At 38.3% G+C, this 24,725-nt stretch overlaps 1 protein-coding gene across 2 annotated transcripts in view; it reads right to left on the bottom strand.

Annotated features, from left to right (window-relative positions):
* CTNND2 (catenin delta 2) overlaps window positions 1-24,725 on the bottom strand; it is a 638,318-nt gene that overhangs the window by 87,451 nt on the left and 526,142 nt on the right. For both annotated transcript variants that reach the window (XM_059854664.1, XM_059854675.1), the window contains exons 13-14: window positions 6,709-6,826; window positions 3,523-3,708 (exon numbers count right to left, since the gene is read on the bottom strand). In XM_059854664.1, the coding sequence (XP_059710647.1) occupies window positions 3,523-3,708; window positions 6,709-6,826 (304 nt within the window). The remainder of the gene's footprint in view (window positions 1-3,522; window positions 3,709-6,708; window positions 6,827-24,725) is intronic.

Genomic DNA, 24,725 nt, shown 5'->3' with positions numbered 1-24,725 from the left:
TCTACAAGGTCCTAGTCAGAGATGAAGGGGTCTGAGGCTGGAGAGCTTATCAGGTGAGGGTTCAGTACCAGCTGATCACAGGTAAGCAGCAGAGAAAAACTAACAAAACAGCAGAGAATTACAGTCCTAGAGGTTTGAGATGGAAGCCAAGTGGGTTTCACTTATTTTTTCTGAGGCCTTAACAGAAGCTTTGCTTTCTGTGTTTCCATAGATAAAACTAGTGTTATACCTAGATATTACCACAAGCCTTCAGAAGGTTTGGGCCTCTTCTAACATTATATTTGTGCAACAAAGCAGATGCCTCAGAAACCTCTCTCAGCTCTGGTAAAATGATTGTGGGCTCTTTTAACTCCACCCACCTTTATTCTGAAATGTGGAGAACACTTGTTTCCTGTGATCCTAAGGGAACTCCTTAAGTAAAGTAATTTGCAAGGTGTCATTAGACCTATGACCTGAACAAAGACACATCTCTTACTTGATTTCAAGATGCACAGAAATTGCCATTATAGACAACTTTAATAAAAAATAAAATTAAATAAAAATTTAAAATCAATAAAAAATAAATTCCACTTTGTTCTTGAAAGGCCTTTGAAAGAAGCCACATTTTATACTACCCCTCAATTCTGTTAAGTAATTTACATGTGACTACACTTGAAACATACCTTTAAAAAATTGGGATATGTGCTCCATAAATCATAAACCAAAGAAAATAACTTGTACTTTCTTTGTAGAGAAAACCCATGAGAAAGTGACTTTAATATCAAGCTTCTCCTGTTTTATGGCTTAAGAAACAAAATCCCCTGTTCTGTGAAGGATTTTTTGTAAGTACAGAAAACTGCATCTTCATCCACATTCTTTGTCTAAAATGATACATCTGTTTTTCTTTTGCAACTACAATAGTTTTGCTACTATTTTTTTTACAAAGACTTTCATCCAAAAATTAAAGACTACCTCATAAATGCACAATGAAGTTCAAGTAAATACACATAAAAAAGAAGAAACTAAGCTACAGCGATAGTGTAATAGGAAAATTTCAAAATTGCATTCACTTAAATCTGAACAATTTTCCTCCACACTGTTTTGTACATCTTATACTCTGAGAAGGACCGAAACAGCAATTTTGTTATTCAAAAACCCCATGGGCTGCCAATAAAAGAAAAAGAAAAACCTTATACCCTGAACACATATCTTCTGGGGACATAAAATGTAGCAACACAGAACTCATAAATATTAAAGGCACCACAAAGACAAAGAAGCAGAAAGAACAGGTCTTTTCACACAATTAGACAATTGTGTCCACACTGGACAAGTACCTCTGAACATACTTCTGTACTTATTTTTGCAAAATAAATGGACAAAAAGGTTAAATTTACCCTTATCACAGTTTAAGTTATTTTATGCTATTAATATAAATGTGGTTACATGAAAAATATTGCTTTTCTTTTCCATTTTTGAGAGTAAGTTGGGACAGCTGTTTCTGGCACAGTGATCTTGCTGCTAGTGTTTTTAGTGGCACTCTAGTTAACTTGATAACATAGTAACCTGATAATGTACTTCAAATCATTTGGAATGTTCAACAGCAATCAGGGATTATGGGGTGAAAATAACCTGCAGAAGGCTCACAAGGCCCCCTGAAAATTTCTGAACTGAATAATATCCACATGTGAGACCTTCAATATGGCAAGATGAAGTAGGATGTCTGGATTGAAAGGAAATTAGATGAAAGAAAACACCATTAGAAAAATGTTTCTAACACTTGTAATACAAAGCAGTCCTACGCACAACAGAATCAGTTCTGGAAAGAGTAAATTTATGTCCTTGCCACAGAAAATCCTAGTGATCATAAACCTAAAAATATGTGTGTAGTTTTATTGCTCTTTAGACTTTAAAAATTATATAAAACTCTTCCATGAAGCCAACACTAACGGCTCTGAGGAGATCTTTACCATGCAACATGCTGATAATGAGCACTCATAGAAACAGACAAAAAATATCTAAGAGCAGGCAAAAGCAAGCACATTGTAAAGATATTGGCCAAAAGAGCTCAGCTCTTTGGCCTGGAGGAGCACAAAAATGTTTTTAAGGGAACCGTTACAGTACAGAGAGGCCCTATGGGAACTGAAAGAGTCAACAGTACAGAGTTAAAAGTATGACTGTGAGATCCAAAAGTCACAGAAGAAATAGAAGAGGAAGACTTAAAAAGCCTTTAGCTAGTGAGTGTGCGTGCATGTGTTAGTAAACAGAGCACCAGAGAGCAAGCCAAGCTGCAGTGTGACGCATTCATACCCAGACAAGCTATTTTTTGCTCCTGCACTTTGAATAACTGCAAGCACAGTGTGTGAGAACTGTTAATTCAGTAACAAGGATGATGACTGCTTCATGGGGTAAAATTAGTTTGCTTCAACACTTCTAATCTCACTGTAGCCTAACACAGGAATCCCAACAAAAGGCCATAATAAATTCAAGTTGACTGATGATAGGGTGTTTAACCACAAGAGTAGGTGAAATAAGTCTTACTAGTAATGAGTGCTGCATTTTTCAGTATCCAAGTTTTAGCTTAGTAATGTTGCTAGAACCTTTCCACATGAACACAATTTGGCTCTAGGAACTCAGGAATATTTTCAGCACTGGTTGACATAATTTATTACCCTGTGCACTTAATTGCTTACTCAAATAAATATTTTCTTTGAGCAATCTGAAACAGAAATAAACTACAATGCAAAAAAGTGAGTAAGTGTAGGAAGAGGTAGAAAACTTACTACTGCCAGCACAGGCTGTCTGAAAAAGCCCATAAATCAGTAGCCATTCTTATTGCTACTTGCTGTGTGTACAGATACAACAGTGTCTTTTCTCTGCAATACAGCTGTCAGTATTCCCCAAATTATAAGTTCTTAATGGGATAAAAAAGGAGATAAATACACTTTAAAAATCAATCCATCCAAAATGATAACCTGTCAAATAACTTGAGGAAGCAATCAAGGCTTAGCTTTTCAATTTTTCTTTGGTATCAACATAAAATATATCAAAATATGAATGCTTTTATAACATTCACTTATATTACTTGATTCAGTCCTGTACAGTTTTCTCTCAATGTGTAGAGACACGGCACAAGACTAACTTTGAAGCAAGTGAGTGTATATATACAAGGCTGATGTTTGTTTGCATCAAAGCCTTTCTACACACACGTGGCTCTGTGGAAGTACAGTGTAAAGCATATGCAGATTACGCTTTTCATTAGAAATGGCTTCTTTTCAAAGAGCATTTTATGGTATTTATGGCATTCACAGTGTACCCATGACTACAGTTTCCAGGTGCACCACATAATGTACAATTTCTCAAGCAAACATATTTTATTACTCCAGAGCCATATTCTACTTTAAGCTCTCAGCTAATTAACAAGGACAGCAGTTTTGTATATTATGCATCATGCATTTAATTTCTAATACAGTGCATTAATTATTTATATTTTAAATGATGGGCACTTCAACTACTCACAACACAGCTGCAAATAACTTTCATTACCTGATCTTGTGATTTCTTTTTCTTCTTCTTCTTCCCCCAGCACCCTGAACTCTCTGCATCTTTTCCATTGGCATCACCACAGAGTAATCCATCAAGTTCATCTGTTCCCATCTGCTGTCCCTGAGATGTTTCTGCAGCTAGCCTGTATGAGAGGTTCCTCAAAATGCACACACAGTTTTCAACGGTCTGAAAAGTATGACAAAAAGAAAAATACAGAAAACAAAACCAGAAAAAGATTAAAATCCTCCCCTTGCTCACTCTGAATATGAAGGAGAAGGAATTTCATCTATCTTTGCACATGCATTTTCCCAGCACAATTCTTATGTGCACATTTCTGAGTGCTCCCCAGTTAATCACAGGTTAAGAGATTCAGAAATTTTTATGGTAAGAAATCAGTAGTCTGGACAACACTTTTCTGGGAGGTTTTTTTATTGTTGTTCTGAATTTCACACTGTAGCCCCATGTGAAACAGATGTCGAGGTAAAAAGTGATCAAGAGAACCTGAACACTAGGAATGTCAGAAAACTCCCACCTTAGTGAATACAAAATGCTACAAACAGAAAATGGCAATAGATCCTGGGTTTTGTCCTTTTAAAACCAGAAATAACCTTTTTTTCTGGCAAAAATTCTATGTTAATTGCCATAAAATTGGGATCTGAGTTCCATTTCACAAGTACTTGTAGCATGAACAGATGATGTTTCTCCAGTCCCAGAAGTAGGACTTGAAATCTGTCTTGCTGCTTTTACTGCTTCTAGACAGGCTGCAAACAGAAACCTTGTGTGCAGCATTTTCCTTTCATCTATTTATCTCCCTAATAGGTTGTGCCTTCTGTAGAAGATGCAAGCAGGAATCCATAAATGGATGAGAACCAGTGGAGGAAAATTCACTTGTAATTCAAACTAATTTCTCCAAGTCTAAAAGAAGTTCAGTTTAGACATGAAACCTACTCATTTAGTTGGTTCAATTCGGTTTGATTATCCCTAATAGGAAGGATATGAGCCTAATTTTCTGCACACAAGGAAAGCATGGTTAAAAAAGCCATTCTCTATCTATTTATATTTATTTCAACTGTTTCTAAGGCTCTATGGAGATAAAAAGCAATAGCCACTACATCCCAGCTCTTTTGTTCCATTAACCCAGAATGGAATGACTGTGAGGCTTTCAGCTCTACCATATTCTGCCATATTCACCAGTGAGGCAAACAGATGGGACTTCATTTACCTTCACGTATGACAGGAGCTTCTGCCAGGTATGCACTCAGCACACGTGTTTTGTGATAACACAAAGCTCCAGAGCTGACATCGAATTCAGATTTATCTCTACAGGAATATTTATATACCTGTTTTTTAATATAGATGAAATGTCACAATTTTCCAACACACTTGTGCTAACTTGAAATTTCTGCCAAACACACAAACACCTGTAGAAATATGTATGCATGTGTGTGTGTCTGTGTCTAGAAAGTGTCCTTAGGGCAGCTGAAAGCTTTGCAAACATCACAGTGACCATAATTAATTTTCAGAGTTTGCTACCTCTTTGGTTTTTTTTTAAAATGAATTTTATGCATTTTTGATATAGTATGCTGAAGTTGAAGCTTTGCATTTGTTGATTAGAATACTAAACTTTAGTTTTCCTTTTAATAAATCATAGCTTTTGCATTTAAAATTCTCATTTTGTGGAAAACATAAGCTGAGCCATCACGAGGACAAGGTTACCTTAAACTAAAAACTGATAAGCAAACTTCCAAGGCTCATATTCAGTCAACACCTTCCCTATTAAGGTGAACTCCTACCAAGAAAGCTAGTTCTAACCACCCAGCTAAACAGACTTCACTCCTCCTTGACTTTCAAGGATCCTTGAGTTCTTTATTCTGTTTTCAGTTTCATCATAAAGGGGCTAAGTACAAGCTCACTAGTTTTTCTGCTCTAGCTACTTTTAAGCCACTCTGAAGCTAATGAAGTTAAAAACACCCCTGTGTTTGGGGGCTGCTCTGCAGGAAGTGTCTGGGGTAGTAGGGGCTGGCAACAGCCAAGTTTGCCCCAAATCCTGCTGCCAGGTGTTGTGCCTGCCTTGTGGGTTGGTGTCCTTCAAGCATCCCTCTACTAAACTTCTATTAATGGAAAATTGATTACAGGGTAATGGGTTGTGAGATTTTTTTGGGTGTTTTGAGGTTTTTTTGTTTTTTCTTAAAAAAACCAAAGCCATGCTGTTAGCCCAGCACCTCATGCTATGAGCCTCTCTTAATTCCTCTGTCTGTCCCCTGAATTCACAGGCAAATTTCCCCTATTTGATTCAGATGGTAGCCAGAGACTCCTGGAGATTATTCCTCTCAAATCTATAAACCCATGGGGGTCCACATACAAACTCTGTGAAGTAGTATTTGGAAATACAAGCCCAGTGGGCTTTAAAACCTTGCTGCATAAAAGGCTGCTCTCCTGCAATTCCTAGGGGTTTGCAAATGGACCAAGGCTGCCCTAGAGCAGCAACTGTAATTAATTTAGCACCATATACTGAAAGCAAAAGAAACTGGCCTTTTTCTTCTTCTCCAGAATACTTTAATGCATTACAAATCTTCAATTTGTAAACGCTTGGAGTCTTTTTAATTAGGGAGTGCCTTTCACCTCTGGAGAAGCTTGTTCATATCCTAGCATTTTAAGAGAAGTAAAGTTGACATAATGAGGCATCTTAACACAGTTGTTATTGAAAGCATTCATTGATCCTCTTCAAAGAAGAAATAATGTTGGTTTTACTGCAAAACTGCCTATTAATTGCCCAATTCTTTTTTGCTTGTTTGCCTTCTAAGCCTACCTCACCCTCATTAGCTCTCACACTGGGTACTAAAAATCAATTTTAAGGTAAAACTGGTAGAGCAATGTAAAGAACTTTACATGGAATAGGATATATTTGCTCCTCTTAAACCAGTATCATACTTTCTACTTCAATATTCAATAGAGAGGATGACATGCTTACCTGTGCACACTACCCAGGTACAAATACAATGCTTAGGACATGGAAATAAAAAGCTCAGGAAAAAAAAAAAAGAAAAAGATGGGCTAAATTATGTTTTGCTAAGACATTCCTCACAATACAATAAAAAAAGAATATAATGAAGAAAATGGTCCCTTTATAGTCCCCGTGTACCGTGAATACCTGTATTTGCTGCTGAAAAGACAAAGACGACAAACCTTACTATCAATTTCACTGCTCCCCAGAGCAGACTGGATCACGTACAGCAATGCATCTGTCAGGCCATCACACTCCCTCATTCTTCTGCGGGCCTCCTCTCCAGCAGAGCTGACATTCCTGAAAGGCAACAGAAGGGTCACTATCCCCACACTCCCTGCCCACTGCCCCACCTGAAACCTTCTCACACTTCACATACAGAGAGAACATGTGTTTTCCTTCTTCCTCTCATCAGTTCAGAGCTGTGAATAATGGAGACAGCTGCAAATGAGCTCAGGAAATGTAACGCAGAGGGGAACAAATGGAAGACATCAGGTCCTCCACAGGATGGGGCTGAGTGGCCAAGCAGCATGCGCCCACCTGCATGGGGAGACTCATGGCCCACTAAATTTGGAGAAGGGCTGATAATTTCCTTCCTTAATTTCCTTCCTTTCATTCCTTCCTTCCTTTCCTTCCTTCCCTTTCTTTCCTTCCTCCCCTTCCTTTCTTCCTTCCTTCCTCCCTCCCTCCCTCTTTAAAATATGCATATGTACATCTAAATTAGGATTTTAAAAGTCTAGAGGTTTTAACAAATACATCTCCTAGGAATTGAAGAGCCCAGTAGTTAGGGTTCTTAACCTGAGAGAAAAATATTATCAGAGCATAATATAAAACACCTGCTGTTGCTTGCTTCTCATTTTACGTGTTTCCTTTTCTCATTCATTTTGAGAGAATGTTAATGCCTCAATCTTCTCTTTATGTAGTTTATTTTTCATTGCAAAACTTAAGGCCTCAGATTATTATAATAATATTGTAGTTCTTGTGTTCCTTAGATGGGGCCACATGGCCATCTGAATACATTTATACAAATCCAATTAAAACAAAATCCACTGCATAACACATTGTGTCATAAAGTTCAAAGCAGTGATACACAAAGAAAAAAATATGTATGAATAAGCATTTACAAACAGAATCTATATTTGCTAACATCAAGTCTCCCAGAGAAAAACTGCATGCGAATATGCATAGCAGGTTTGATTTGGAAATGGGTGAATTAGCAATCTCAAGAATGAGGTAAAACTTTTCGGAGTCTCCTTCAGTAGGGGAAGATAGCCCTTGGCTGATGTGGCTTGTCTGTAGCTCTTCTCTCCCCACTACTAAAGTTTATACATACAAAGAATATAAAAAGCACACACACCAGACCTATGCAGCTAATTCTAATGTGTGGAAATGGAAGGGAGGACACTGGCCCTTGAATTTGGGAAGAAGGCAAGGCACTTTCTATCTTTTATGCCATTTTCAATGACCTTTGCACTAAAGTTGGAAAAAGCACAGGAATCCTGGGAAGGGGGAAAGAATTTCACATGGAGGAAGATGAGAGGACTTAGGGCTAGGTTTCCTTTCAATTCTTTTTCTGCTCTATCTACTTCATCCTGTTCTGCCTCCTTATTATCTTAAAAAAAACTGAAAAAAGCATTTTCACTTCCCCAAAGCAACAAAGAGTCTTATAACTGGACAATCCCCCAGTTCCAATGCAGGTTCCTAACTGACTCTGCCCCCTAAACATATATGATTTGCCACTTATACTTGCATCCCCACACAGTCCTAATTAGTGCTTCTCTCCCACATACAAACTGGCCCAATTAATTCAATACTGCTCCCTTCACCTCAGCAGACAGCTTGACAGCAAACATATAGCCCTGGAGCACCGGAATGAATTCTTGTATCTCTCTAGCAAACAAATTCACTCTCCTTGAAACCCCTCATTTTTTGCCACATTACACATCAGAAGCCTGCCCTTCATAACAGCTTGCAAGTTTTTTGTTGTCTGGTTCCTTTATCTCTCTGCTGCTCTAAGATCAGCAGGTGAGGGGTTTTCCTCCAGTTCATGGGGAAACTTTCTTTTGTAATCCAGGAAGTAGGGTCTGGACAACATCAATTGAAAAACTCTCTCCCTTAGAAGTGATGGAAACTTCTGACCTACCTTTGTGTGGCAGAAATAAGAAGGTAAAAATATAGAGCATGGTTTTCCCCAAACAGTGCCTGTGCTCTATATTTGCAGGGCTGGAGACTCCACCTAAAGCAGAGTAGACCACCCTCTTTTAAAGGCAAAAGCTCCACTGATATTCCAAAAGGGCAGCACATGTAGGAAAAGCAGAATCATGGACTGGAAAAGCTCATTGTGGGTTTTAGAGTGAGGACAAGAAGGATTCTTTGACTTCTTTCTGAAATTTCATTCTCTTACCCTCTAGGCAGATAAAGACAGCAGTAGGTAGATAAACATAGATGGAGAGAGGGCATTGAGGTACTGGTGCAGGTTACCCAAAGAAGTTGTGGATGTCCCATTCCCGGCTAGTGTTCAAGGCCAGGCTGGATAGGGCTTTGAGCAATCTGGTCTAGTGGAAGATGTTACTGTCCATGGAAAGGTGTTAAAATTCAATAGTCTTTAAGATGCATTCCAACCTAAACCATTTTATGATCCTATGACTCTATGATGAAGAAAGTTGTATCCAGCCCTAGAAGAGCAACTGCACAAATTATAATAGGAGGATGCTGAGGAAGAGTTCTCAGCATGGTTTTGAGCCCTTCTTTGCACCACTAGGGGAAAAAAAAAAAAGCAGAAATATTCCTGACTTCTTTTAAACAGACAGATCTCCAAGTCTGTACTAGAATAATGTGTAACTAGAATAATAAGGCTTCTTTATATACTGAGTGCAAGCTTTCAAATTAGACTGATTTAGACACCACCAGAAAGAGAGATATAGTCTCCCTGATCTTCTAATTGAGGTGATTTTTCCCTCTCTCTATCACAGCCAGCTGCATGTGACCTTGACAGTCCAGAGCCTGCAGAGACTGTCAGCCTCTCAGCTCCTCTCCAAGTTCAGCAGAAACTCCTCCTCACCAAGACAGCAATGTCGACAACCTTATAGTCCCTGAGCTGTGAGCTATCTGCCTCATTCATTTCCAGCAAACAACGAATATGAGGCCTTTGCACAAAGCAACCCAGACACACCAGGGGCACATCTTGCACAGACAGTGCATTTCCTGGCTCTGTATGGAGGAGCTGTCGAGTTGGGTTCTTCTGTTTATCATCCTTCCCTATTATGCTCCAGTTGCTCCTTTAATCAAGAGATGGATATTCTGAACTCCCACGACTGCCTTTCCTTTTCTTACAAAAGTCACTGTTTACTTTCTGCACTGACTTGTAGCTACTACAGCCCTCACTGAGATATGGTGCATTTATTTACATAGGAAACAGCTAAAAAACAACACAAATCCAAACCTTGCATCAGCATTTTGGCAGAAATAATCAGTTGATTATTTCAAAAGAAATACATCCCAATATCTAGCTAGTCTCATGTCACCTCTACTGAAGTAATCACTGTTAACTGAGATCATTCACAGAGGGTCTCTAATACCACCATGTTCAGGCTATATGGCTCTGCAAAATAGAAACAAGTTCCAGATTAAACAAGCGGTCAGAGAAAACATGCTGTTGTTTAAATTTTATTTCTCATTGTGAACATGGACATGCTGTAGCTGTCAGTGTGACAGGGAATAAGACATGATTTGTCATTTGTGAATTTACAGGTCACTGTGCAGATTTTAAATTGGAACATTAGTAGTATCTATTGTTGGTAAGCTGTACCACTAAGTCAGTGCATATTTTTCCAGTGTCATTTTTCAAACAGGTGAAACCATGTTTTCTGGATGTCTTACAGAATGTGGAGATACGATGCACAAGTTTTCAGGGAAAAATACTTCTCCATCCATTCTAAATGCAGCCCAGCTTGATCACCCTGTATACTTTGATTCTTTGTGTAAACTCTGCTCATGGTATACATCCTTCAACCTGCCATAAACCAGTAAAATGAACTTCAAATAGAATCCAGTCATGCATGAATACCAAGATTACAGAGGGCTGAAGAATAAGTCTCAGTTTAGTCACAAGGTTCCAGTCAGACCTCTAAAACCCAGCTAATGTAAACAGTTTTTTCTCACAAGAGGAAGACTAAGGACAAATTCTGATTTTTTATCATTTGTACAGTAAGACTTTTTAAAATCATCTCCTATTGCTGGAAACTAAACTAGCTGATAAGACTAGCTATTTCTCAGACAAAACAGAAATTTAAACAAAGCAGTGAGACAAAACCTAAGAAAACACAAGTTGGTCCATTCTTCATTATTAGAGTTTCTAAGTGTTAGGTTTTCAGTGACTATAAAATCAGCTTATAGTTTGGAAGTAAAAATAAATTAAAATAGATTTTTCAGTCACTGCCACAGATATCTCTTTAACTTTTTCTGATTTGAATGACAGTTTAGTGCAGTATCATGAAAATCATCAAGATTTCTTCTTCATAAGTATTCTTAGCACCACTTATACCTTTCTTTATCTATAAGCTGGCTGTCAGAATTTAGCAATCCTGCATGTCAATTAAGTAAAACATAAGTTTTGGGGAGAACATGACTTCTATTAATTAGAATAGCTCAACTTAAAGAAGACCATTCTATATCAGCAAGGACCTTGGCCTAAGTGAGATCTTTCTCTCTTAGGTATCACTTTCACTTTAAAAGAATACTTTGCAACTAGACAAACATCAGACAGTCTAATGTGGATACAATCTTGGTTATTAACCTTTCCATCAAATGCTATGACAATGTTATTTAACTTTGGTTATTCAGTAGTACCTGTTGTTTTCAAAGCATCAGAGGAATTAGCCTACCAAGTCAAGCACTCAACAGGTGCCTTTTACTGCTGTCCTTCTGCATGTCCAATCCTAAGGCTAAATGAATTGTTTTTAAAGACTGCTCTGTGTGATTTGTGAAGCAGTTGACTACTAAAATAATTTTTTGCTATTTTGATAGTTTTAAATGATACACGATGGGACAGCACATGAACTGCAGTAAACCTCTTAAAAGAAACTGGCTCTGTAAAACAAACCTAAAACCACCCTGAGTTTTCTGGCAGGAACAATTTTGGTAAGATTTCATGCTATAATCAATCATAGCTTCATCAGAAAGAAAAAAAAATTTCTAACTACCCCCTCTCCTCTTTTGCTGTGTTTTCATTTGATGTGCAATTCTATTTAACTACAATACACAGAATTAGACATATTGTATTGAGGGAATCTTTTAAATTTTGGTATAAAAAAAATCCTACCTGCATTAAATTTCTGTTTTGATATTTAATTTCTCTGCCACGTAGTATTTGGTTTCATAAAAATCACTTCATTCATTAATGCTCATCTGTTTATACAGCTTTTAATACACTACCTGTTCATTCAGAAAGAGCTGAAATATTGAGTCTCTTACTGCCCTTGGGAAGACCTGCTGTGGTACAGACTCTGAAGGTCAAAATGGGAATGGTTTAAACATGTCAGCATCAAGACACTTTTCTCCATTTACAATTGTCATGTTGCTAAATGGAGCTCTAGGTGTGTTGAAGACTGCAAGGATGTAAATACAACAGCATCAGCTTTTGATGATCCAGCATTAAATACCAGCATCAGCTCAGGCACTTCTGTCCTACAGAACCACTGTCCAGAGGACTCTGCAGCTCTTACTCCTGGCATGGACTGAAGAGCAACAGGACAAATTTGTGGAGTAGGATGGCACTGAGGCTGCCAAATGCAGGTTTCACTCCTCCCCACCAGCACTCAGTGAAACACCTATGTGGTCAGTGGGAGCATGCCCTGAGGAAGTACTACTGGTCTCATTCCACATTTCTTCCCTGGCTACCTGTTCTGATCACTGTGAAAATTACTGTGTCAGATGCTTCAGCATTGGAAAGTAGTCCATTCTCATTTTTCTGTTCAGCTTGTTATCTCATTCAGAACAAAACTGATCAGACTTAAAGGGTTTTCAATTAACCTTATCCTACCTCTATTGTTTATCAGGTTATTTTCTTCAAATGCTTATCTATTGGTCTGTTTTGATGTTCTTAATTGCCTTTCTCTACATTAACCATTCAAGCAATCTATAAAGTATTATAATTCACATTATTTGTACACGTCTATGTCTACTTTTTTCTTCTCCACTTAAAGATGAAGCCTCTATTTGTCCTGTTTAGGACTGTAGAGAAGTCTTTGACTTGCATGAGCTGCCCTAGCAAAAACACTTCCATAAGAATAAAAATATCCCCACTTTTATTTTTTGTGGACTACAGTCTCAGGAAAAACCTGGTATTACAGACTGCATTCTTAAGAACCATTAAAAAGAAGCAGAAAAAATGCTTCAGAGTTTGGAGTAAGCATCAAAGAAATATACTATCTGCAAAAGGTAGTAATTTACTGTGTCTAAAATATTATTCTGAGTGTACCAGCATGCCTTACACTGCTGAGATCTCTTTATAAAATTATTTGAATGCTATTTCTCTAATATAATTTCAGCTGTAAAGAAAAATCACTCTCCTAGAGTCAAAATTGTAACATACACAACAGCTGGGGAAAAAGATTTTCATTTGTACCTGAACTTGGAAAAGGAATTTAGCCAACTTTTCACAGTGTGTGAAATTTCTTGCCATCCTTGGATATATTTGACCTTTTTTTATTTTAAGAACAACTAGTACTAACAAACAAAACCTTCAAGTCTTACTTTTGACAGCTCTTTCGCCTTGACTTAATCCTAGTGTAGCTCTTGTGCTTTTCAGGAATACATGCAAGCCTCTTTCCTATGCACTCAGAAATATTTCAATGCCTGAGTTGGTCACGATAAAAGGGGAACTTCAGAATCCAACACGGGGCCAAAATACATTCCTGATCTGCTGCCAGGTTTTACCTGAAATCAATCAGTACTAGTGGGCACATTCTACCTACTGAAGACTTATTTGACTATAGTAATAGAAAAGGACCAGACCATCACATATAAGCATGGTGCTTTTTCTAGCAGACAAGTTTTCTTATTTATTTAAACTTCTAAACAACAACTACAAAATCTATGAAAAAGTTTTACAAGTATAATTTCTGTAATCACAAAAAAACCCCCAAAATCTAAGGGCAAAACCTACAAAACACAGACTTTGGGTTATTCTTTCTTAAAGCTTATTTGTTAAATACCTTGTGGTCTTAAAGGACTAAAGACATCCTTTCTCCCCTCTCTCAAGTAACGATTGTGCGAATTTTTTGTCACTCAGGGTCACCAATTGTGACAGTGGTCACAGGGGTCTTAGGATGAGGGAAGAGATGAGAATGTTGACTCTATGTTTCAGAAGGCTTGATTTATTATTTTATGATATATTATACTAAAACTATACTAAAATAATAGAAGAAAGGATTTCATCAGAAGGCTTGCTAAGAATAGAAAAGGAATGAATAACAAAGGTTTGTCTCTTACCAAGACAGTCCGGACGGCTGGCCTGTGATTGGCCATTAAACAGAAACAACCAGATGAGACCAATCACAGATCCACCTGTTGCATTCCACAGCAGCAGATAAGAATTGTTTACAGTTTGTTCCTGAGGCCTCTCAGCTTCTCAGGAGGGAAAAATCCTAAGGAAAGGATTTTGCAGAAAATATCATGGCTGCAAATGATGAGCTTCAGTACTAGAGATTTGGTACCCTCTGGAGCCATTCTCTGCTCCGTTCTAAAAGGGCACTTAGAACTGGGTCTCCAGCACACTCAGAAGTCTTTGTGCAAAGAATGTCATTGCACTACCTCACAGAAGAAAAAAAGGAAGTGATTTGAAGCCCAGTATCTCTGCATTTGAGTGTCTTGCATTCCACTTTCTCAGCATTTGAGTGTCTTACATTCCAGTGAGTCCTGCTGTCCCTAAATTCTCTTAACTGACAACTATGGAAGAAAAAGTGCTTTAATATGTAAATTGTAGGTCCCTGTCTTGGTCTCCTTTGTGGCTCATACAAACAAATGGAACAGTAGGAAGTCAGTTTGCCAGAAAAACCAGACCATTTAAATATCCAGTGAATGCCTGCTACATGGAAAACAGTCCATCTGCCACATAGACCCACTGGCCAGACAAATTCAGTTTAAGAGCAACCAAACACAGTTAGTAAAAAGCCAAGTGTCACAACTGTCAAACTCCTTCAACTACATGATGCAAGAAGATAAATCTGTGATTCAGGTATAAACCCAGTAATTTTATATTTCCAAATAAACAGACATTTTGAAAGGATGGGAAGCTGAAATGAGTTCTCCTAGTTTGATGATAAAGGAATGTGAATGCATTTCTAGGCAAACATCTTGAAAAAAATTTAAAATAAAATTAAAAATAAATAGAGCTTATTTCAGACATAGCATTTCAGGAGAGCATCTGTATGAGGAAAAACTACTTTAAACCCTAGGATGGGATACCATGACACTGTCATTTTGGTTTCTCACTCTGTTAAAACAAGTATTCTACTTGGGCTAAATGACAGCTCAGATGTGACTTTCTAGTTGTATAAATATGAGAATAAATAATGGCATTAGAGATGAATTTTGGATTCCATTTTGACATAAGATTATACTTTTTATGCTCTGATTTTCACTTTTCCATTGGGTATGATGATTTTTAAGTTGACACTGTTTCTAAACCAAACCTAAAAGTTTTGCATGAGGTATTACAACATATGACATATGCTTTTTATAAACTTTGGTAGACATTTAAGCTCAGTAAGTCTGTTTCCCTCTGCCCTTAAGTTTGAAACATGTAAAAGCATTATCAGGAATGCAGTTCTTCTCAGGTCTTATAAATCAAAGTATTGGAAAGTTATACTGCTCTCTTGCTTTGGTTTTAGAACTCAGTGGAAAATATAATTGCAAAAAATAAGACCAGAAAGAATGTAAATAGGTATATTTAACAAAGTTACCACTCTAAAAATCCTATGAATAAAGATTAGGTTCCAGAAAAAAAACAAGCAATATGCAAGCCTATCATCCTGGAGGAACAAACAAATAGGATGGTGATTGCTCAAGTAAGATGATTCCCTTAACCTACAAAGCAATCTCCCTGTCACATCTGAGTTTCAAGTGTCCTCCTGCATCTATTTGGCAGTCTTGAAAAGCCATTATCAGTGCAGTGCCTTGAGAAGAAAGGAGGGTAAATCAGCTTTGCTTGTTGACTAATCAGATGAGCACAATTAATTACAACACCAATCAGTTCATTAGATTATTAGCTTCATCTCTTTTTGATCAGCTACTTAGAAATTTTAATACAGAGGATAAGAAGTCACAAAACAGAACACTTATTAAAGTATCAGAAGTATGAAATGCTGCTCTGAAACAAATTAAGTTAGAGCACAGCACAGCAGAATAGAAGACATGCTTTTCATCTGTGTGATTGCCCATGCTCTCAGTGAATTGACTGCTATGGACATTTCTCTGGCTGGAGTCTCTCTCCAAATCTGAGAGGCAACTTTCTTCCCTACAAAACTAAAAATCTTTAGAAATGCTGCTTATTTGCCATTTCTCCCTCTTCTTTGTCGGAACTAGTTTGCAGTATGTAAATTCTTTTACTGTCATAATCCTGTCATAAACGCTCTGTTACCAGTTCCCTCTTCCAAATTTTCAGTTAGGTATCTCAAAATTAATTTTTTTATTTGCTCATATTATTTCTTTCTAGTCATATAATTAAACGATATTGTTCCTGTGAAATTGCATTTTCTTATTCCTAGAACAATCTCAACCCCCGATTTTCTTTTCTTTATGCTTTAACTCCATTAAAGACATCAAGGTATCTATGCTGCTTATCAGTAATAGCATCTCAGGGTGTTATGAATTTTTGAGCTAAATACCTGTAAAAAATCTCATTATCCTAATCTGCCTAATTGTAAAAAACATATAATGTGATGCATAATAAATTACAATTCTTACGCTTTGTCCAAATGTGCCTTCAGCATAAGAAATAAATATGTATGTTTGTGTCCTATTTTCATGACAGTTCACCTGAAATTGCCAGTGAGCATCCTACCTCAAATAATGTCACATTATCCCATCTCCAAACAGCTTTATGTGCACACTGAGGGATGGTGAAAGAACTGACCCTCTAGCGTGCCCTTCAGCCGAATGAGTCCCTGTGCATCACTGCTGCTTAGCACCATGCTCTAACCAACTGAGCTAATCTCAGGGTCAACCTGTACAAAAAGAAGGGGATCACTCAACCACAACTCTACTTACCCCCACCTAATCCATGCCATACAGAACAATGAGCAAACTCTGCTATGAGGGTTGCTGTCGACACTGCACCCCTTTGGCTGATACTCCAGGACGGCATCTGACAACCTGGATCTTCTGCCAGAACAAACTTCTTACAAGACTCTACAGTGCCCTGTTTTGATGCCTGGCTCTCTTGTATGTCACAGGAACTGCTCAGGAGGCAGATATTACTTATTATCAGAGATTTAATTTTTCCCTTTTCATTTTAACACATACCCTTTGAATCAATTTGCTCATTCCTATTAAACTAAATGCTAAATTCAAACTTTGCATTGGTGCCTTAAGATGCTTGCAAAACTCTTGCATGTGTATCAGACTCCACTTTGTTATTTGCTTGGCCATGAAATACACTATTATGCTTCAGATCTTTCTCCCTCCCATCTGCAAAGACATGCATTTAACACATTTACTGTTTTTGTCTCATCCTGATTCTTCCTATAAATTGCACCAAAACACTAGTAGGCTGTGAAAGAAGAGGACACCTCACCCTCAACCCTTTCTCTCCCCCAAAAATATAGTTTGAAGGAGCTGTGTCTATCTGATTGAGTAGAGTTTTCTGCAGAATCACTGTCTCCTTTCTCTCATGATGCACCTTTGTGCATCCTATTTCCATCAAGTTTCACCTTACATAGGAGGACATGTACATAGATACATGTTTCTTGGGCCAAGACACAGAATGTATTGTGTTCTAGAAACCCACAATTCATCAACAATAGAAAAAAGAATGGGGGGAAAATTCATGCAAATTAAATAACGAGAAAAAGTTGAGAGCTGGTTTCAAGTACAAAGTTACTGATGCTGTGAAAAACTTCAGTCTCGGTCTCTAGTTAATTATTCCTAGGCTGAGGAATTTCTGCAGTTGTTTTTACTTTTCAGTTGACAATAAGAATTCCCTGAGCAAGAAATACTCAGCACCATCAGTACCTGCTGCCATGGGACCTGCCATTACAACAAACCTCACCTCTAATACTGCTCTGACTGCAGTGCTGCTATGTGCGGGAAAAGAATCATCCTCTGTATGCTTTGCTTGCCAGTCAGACCAAATTAGCAAAAAGATAATTACAGCTTATAAAGGTGCCTGTTCTTTTATGAATAAACACTCATTCTAATTTTGTAATTATTATTTTACTATTCTCAGTTAATTGTCAGTTACTCGAAAACATAGCTTCCTCTGAAACAGTGCAAACACAGTTCCCTGAATTACAGTAAAATTTCCTGTATTAAGCATAAAGATTGCAAATTATTTAACAGAACTTTAGGAAGCTTAGTACTTATTTCTCAGCTCAGAGAAGATTTCCATTGCCAAAACCTAGCTGAAATAAATATGTCAGTACCAAATATGAGAGCATTTTTTCTTCCTTTCTTAGCAGGTGGCTCTGGTAAAATGACACTCCATCAAGATAGTAAGTGTATGAATCAAGTATTGCAATGTTCCAGTTCCTTGTCCTTGAGTTATCTTTCTGCCCAGAGCACATTGTCTTCATGTCCCTCCTCTGGACTTGCTCCAACAGGTCCATGACCTTCTGATTTTGGGGGCTCCGGGGCTGGATGCAGCACTCCAGCTGCTCTCTCAGGAGAGTAGAGTAGTGCAGGAGAGCCACCTCCCTTGACCTCCTCGCTATCCTGCTTTTGATGCAGCCCAGGATAGCACTGGGCTCTAAGCACACACTCTTGGCTCATGTCCAGCCTTTCATGAACCAGAACTCCCAAGTGTTTCTTGACAGGGCTGCTCTCAGTGGCTTCTCCCAGTCTGCACTCATCTCTGGGATTGCCCTGACCCAGCTGCGGCACCTTGCAGTTTGACTTGTTGAACGTCATGAGGTTCTCATGGCCCCACTCCTCAAGTTTCCCCAGGTCCTCCTGAATGAGACCCCTTCCTTCTGTTGTGTCAACTGCACTGCTCAGCTTCATGTCATCTGCAAATTCACTGAAGGTGCACTTGATCACTGATAGTGAAGAGCACCGGCCTCAAGACAGAGCCTTGAGGGGCACCACTCATCACCAGTCTCCCCCTAAAGATAGAGCCACTGACCACACCTCTCTGTCTGCATCCATCCAGCCAATTACTTATTCACCATGTGAGGCAGAGGTATTGGAGGGATCTCAGCTGGGCCTCACCCTCTCTTCCCTACTGCAATCAGAATCAGACAGTGATTGGGCTTTGCTGGGCACAAGCACCACTCCCTGTATCCTTGGGCTCTGGCAGCTGGTAAGTGTGTCTCTGATCACAGCTCTGGGAACTTCTTGGTTGTATAAAACCACACCAGGGTTTAGAGGAAGGGAAGAACTGCACACCTGCACTCCAGAAACACCCCCAGACACCAATGGGTGCCACTAAACACTTCAGGAACATTGAGGCACTGCATGAACTCTTCTACCGGAGGAAGCTTTGGAAAAGTTATCTGTATTTCATATACAGTATTTATCTTGCCCTAACTTCCTCTGGAGACACAGGGTCTACCCTGAGATAATTCACTGGGAGAATTACTGAGAAACAACTATTCTGCAGTTCTTTGCTTTATGCTATTCCACGGTGTAGTGAAGTCCCTAAGATAAAACTCTTGGTTACAACAGACAAGTAGTAATTCATACCCAGCTTCAATTTTATCTGCTTAATCTGTCTGCTTCCCACCAAACATATCTTCACGCTTGCCTCACCATTTTAACTAAAATTTTGCCTTCAGCATCATGGTATTAAGCCACACAATTCCACTATCAACCATGTCATCTGTTCTCTTGGGAATCTCCATGGAAAGCAGCACCCTGGCAGATGGAAAACACAACTTCAGTGTTTCCCCACATTTTTGGGGTTGTGCTGGGCTTCTCCAAATACTACGTGTGCCAGGCAGTGGTACTGCTGTGATGGCTGCAACCAAAGCCACTCACATGCATGTAGGTAATGCCTGAAATTCAATCCACACCATGAAATATTTTCTCAAAACATGCCTAATTAAATTGAGCTGTTAAGCATTCCTAATTCAGGCAGCAAAACCTCATACACCTGTCTTTGCTATCCATTACAGCCTCTTACAGGAATCACATCATGACTATCAATATGCCTCCTGCTCTCTTTCCCCAAATAAAAGTTCATCACCTAGGTCTTCAATTTACAAATTTATAACCCAAAGTCCACTTGGAAACTGGCACAATAACCTGCCTCAGAAGATTCAGGCAGTCTGCTAGGCTGTAAACTTGATTTACACATCTGCCCTGTTAACTGAACAAAACATGACAGCAAAAAAAAATAGCAATGCCTGAGAAGTTGATCACTACTATAATACCAGAAGGAACAGCAGTAACAAGCACAAACTCTCAAAGCTTACTTTAAAGATTAAGTGCAACCATCTTTATTTATTTAGACCAATGGTGAAGTTATTCTATACAAACAGCAGAGAGTTCTGGAAATACTTCAGTATACGAGTTCAGAGAACTCCAGAAAAATATGGAAGTACTAATGAGATTGAAAAATAAGACCTAAATGTCCCAAAGTTGTACTAGTAAGGTAAAGTGATTAACAAAAAAATCTATGGTGTTTCCTCTATGTCCAGTTCTTCAAAAATTGTAGTATTAATATTTTGCATAGAATTCTAAAGTTTGGTTGCAATTTCAAGGGGATTTAACTGAATTTAGGTACTTACAAATGGCAAGACATAGTGAATGTAATGGTCAATACTTTTTCTCTGCAATTTCATCTTAACGTAAAGAATACGAAAAGCAGCTTGCAACTGCAATTCTGAAAGTGTCTATTTAAATTAACATTAATTAAAAATGTCCAATATTGTAACTGCACACATCAATTTAAAGTACCATCAAAATAGCACTTATTTGCTTATTTATTAAGAGAAGCCAAATTAACACTTATTAGCCTATGTGACCATAACTGAAAAAAGATTTTCAAACACAAATCTTCCTTGAGCTGTTTGGCTGACATTTGAAAGTAATCTTATGGCAATTGCTAATCAGCTCATCCTTGTAACATGCTTCACAGAACAGTACAGTCAGAAAGTCAAGCACTGAAAACTCACATAATATCTAAATTATGGCCTCTGCATCCTTCATTCAATCCCCTTTTACAGAACGGTTGTGATATGTTGTCTACGCTGTCACTTTTCACCCCTGTAGGACTCGCTGTGTGTGTGGGACTCCACCACACACAATGGATTTATTGGATGTGACTGACAGTTTCACTTAGGAGGGTTTGTTGGGGTTGTTTTCCATTAGCCTGCTCGCCTCTGTCAGCAAGAGCTCCATGATCAATGCAAGGGAAGACGAATAATGGCCCTGACATGAGAAAGGAGGTAAGGGAATTTTGTTCTTTTCCAGATTTTGTCTCAGAGCTTGTACTTTCTGTATTCCCAGTTTTCTAGGGACTTGACTTGAAACTAGAGTCACTCATGTAATCTTAGAATTGCTGGTTGGAAGAACCATCGGGAAGCCACCAGAGTCCAGCCTGCTGCCTATGGAAGGATTACCAAGACCAGATAAGGTCAGCGGTTTTGTTGGAGAGCCTTGAAGTGATCAAAGGATGGACATTCCACCACCTCTCTGTTCCAGCGTTGCACTGCCTCCCTGGTAAAGTGCAGTGTTCAATCTGAACTTCCCAAACTGAAACTTGTGACCTCTTCCCTGAACCCTCTCCAGAGTCTGAGAATTCTTATTGAATGGAGTAGGCCCAAAGATGGAAACAGTGTTGCCCAGGTGTCCATAGCAGTACCAAGAAAAGGGAGAAAATCTTCCATGCACCTGCTGGTCACAGATGTATCCCAGTCTGCCACATACAGGAAGAGAACACATTGCTGGCTCATATTTGGATTGGTGTTCTCTATAAACCCCAGTTGCCTTTCAAAAGTGTGCTGTTTTAGTCAGGATTTACAGCCTGTACTAATAAAACAATAAAGGAACAGTATATTCCCTCAGCACTCTCATCCATGTGGACAAACTTTATCAAAGAGGTCAATCACACTCACTAAACATGATTTGAAAGTGGTAAATCCATGCTGACTGTTCCTCCATCATATGCTTTGAAATGGATTCTAAAAAGTCATAGTCCGTGTTTTTTCTGAGGTGTGAGATAAAGGTGATCTTCAGACTATTTCTGTTCTCCACAAAGCTAGATTAATTTTCAGCCTTTCTCTAGTTTTCAGTCACCTCCCCAAAACACCAGTGTGATAGATGCCTCACAAATGCACCAATCAGCTTTTTTTGCAGTACCCTTGGGTAAATACCATCCAGTGTCATGGATCCAAATACATACACACACACATATATATATATACATACATATATTTATTTATGTATATTCTCCAAATAGCTCTTATTCTGTTGATGCCCATGCCTGCTTCTTCTTCTTGCTCTTCTTAAAACACACTGAAATTTACAGAAGTCCAGGAGCAGGATTTGCCTGATAAAACTGTGGCACAACAGGTGTTGAGTTCTTCTGTTTTTTCCCTTTTATCCATCACTAATTTGTCTTCCCCATGTATTAATGGACTTACAGTTTCTCAACTTCCTTCTCCTTTTAGGATACATATGCTTGTAAAATCCCCTGCTGTGACCCTTTATATCCCAAGTTATCTCCTGCTGGTCTTTGATCTTCCTCATTTTATCTCCAAATGCAGATTTTCATACTCCTTTAAAGGAATTCTGGTTTCTTCCTGTGCTTCAGGAGACTTTCTGTTTACCCAACTGAGTGGTTCTGCCATAATTTCCAGTCTTCCAGTACAGCAGCATGATTTGCTCCCAACTTCCCAGCAAGCTGATTCCTTTTTGTTTGGTGGTTTGGGGGATTTTTTTTTGTTTGTTTGATTGTTTTTTTGTTTTTTGTTTGTTTTTTTAAATTCATGCACACCATTCTCCTCTGAAATGGATTCACAAAGGTTTCAAAATCCACTGAGTGTGTGACTGCCATGGATACCTTGATGCTGCGGTCAGGAGGAATGATTAAATACCTAGGCAGGTATGTTTAACAATCAAACTTAAACTTAGAAGACTGCCACTAGACTTGAGAATAACAACCTAAATGTACAGTAAGTGACCACAGGAGGTTGATATCAGGTGCAATAGTCTGTACTGCTGGCTGAACATGCTGATGTGAACCTGCTGCAGGGACCATGTACCCCGTGCTGCAAGTTAGCTTCCACTTGCACTGCCAGCATCATTCCTATTTCCTGCCTGAGTATCAAGGACTGCAACAGCAGTACTGCTTCAGGTGAGACAGTAGCAGGAGCTGTGCTGAGGCCCCTAACTTCACTTCACACTAACTATGAAAAAAGCAGAGCAAACTCCCAAATGACATCTGCTGGATGCCATTCTGTTTCTCATTGCAGATTCTAAACCTGAACAAATATTTATTATTGATAAAATTGATTAATAATTTGTTTCTTACTGAATACATGAACTTGAAAGAATGAACAGCACAAGGACAGACCTCCAGCAGAGAGGAGTAAATGTGAAATGATTAAACAGGAAAGGCATGAATAAGCTTAGATGCCTGCCAAGAGACCCATTCCCAATACTGCTGCATGTCTGCAGCAGTGAAAACTCCAGGTATTCAAATGTCACTATAAACATGATCAATCTCCTTTCCTTCCTTATCTAAGAATAAGAAGTAAGGAAAGAAAGAAGGAAATGTTATTATTAGTACTACCTGAAACCAAGAAGAAAACTGGTGGGTAGTTTCACTGTTATCCTCATAACACTTCCTGCACTTGATTTAAGAAAGGGAGCTATCAGGGTAACTTAGACTAGAAGGGACAACGGAAATCAAATTCTTTTACTGTATGGCAGCTACCTCAGAAGTTTTTGATAGATGAAGGTCACTACATGACAGTTATCACAGTATTTAAAAAACTCCAGTTCCTGCATATTTTTAGAAATCTATTACATCTGATACAAGCTGTGGCTTGCATCAGAATTCCCCAAACTGTACTAAATGGAAAATACCTGAAGTACCCTCACACAAAGTAAAATATATTTACTTTGCTAAAGTATGATCAGTTGAAGCTCTCACATATTTATAGGGGAGGAAATATAAATATAAAGGGTTATACTACTTTCACTCTGTAAACTCTAATCTTTTTAGTTTATAGTATAAAGATAATTTACTATAATGGTCTATCCAAACCATTGAAGAATGGCTGACTACATAATACATCCAACTAGCAATAAAACATAATGATAGGGCTCATGCTATGAAAAACTAACATTTGTTTACATAAATTAGCCCCTATTTAGTAATTACACTGCATATCTGCCATAAGGTCAGGCAAAATGTAACCCCAGCAGAAGCGACACTGTAAGCATTATAATCTAGACAGAGACACGTCGGAGAATTATGGGGGATAATTAATCAGTTAATGCTCTCCATGGTGTTTCATGATATGTGAAGCCATGATTCTTGAATAGAATATTTGTGCTAATGCAATCACTTCCCACTGCCTTAAAACAAATTCTACCAACCCCATTATTCAGACCGAAGAGTACAAAAAACCCCCACACAATCCCCTCTAGAGATGCACACATCTTCCCGTTTTATTAGCAAGTAATTATGCATTTTCATTACAGATAATAATACTAGTGAAGTGCTTAAAGTACCTACATATTAAGGGGAAACAATTGTAAACCAAACTGATTATTTACAGATCATCTTTGTATACACAAATGTGATATACATACAGCACTAGTATGCCTCTAAAAAAACAGTACCTCATTCAGGTGTCTAGTTAAATAAGACACCTAAAACAAGTCATAAATTGCTTTTATAATCAAAGGAAGACAATTTGTTTTCCTGAAATCCTTCAAAGTGAAAACAGCCTATTTATGCACTCCAGTTTCTTTGATTAAAGCCCAAATAGAATAATATTAATTTAAAAAAATCTTGGAAATCTTGGAG

The sequence above is a fragment of the Haemorhous mexicanus genome, chromosome 1 (genome assembly GCF_027477595.1).
Source record: "Haemorhous mexicanus isolate bHaeMex1 chromosome 1, bHaeMex1.pri, whole genome shotgun sequence".
Classification (NCBI taxonomy): Eukaryota; Metazoa; Chordata; class Aves; order Passeriformes; family Fringillidae; genus Haemorhous; species Haemorhous mexicanus.
This window is presented reverse-complemented; position numbering and strand designations above follow the sequence as displayed.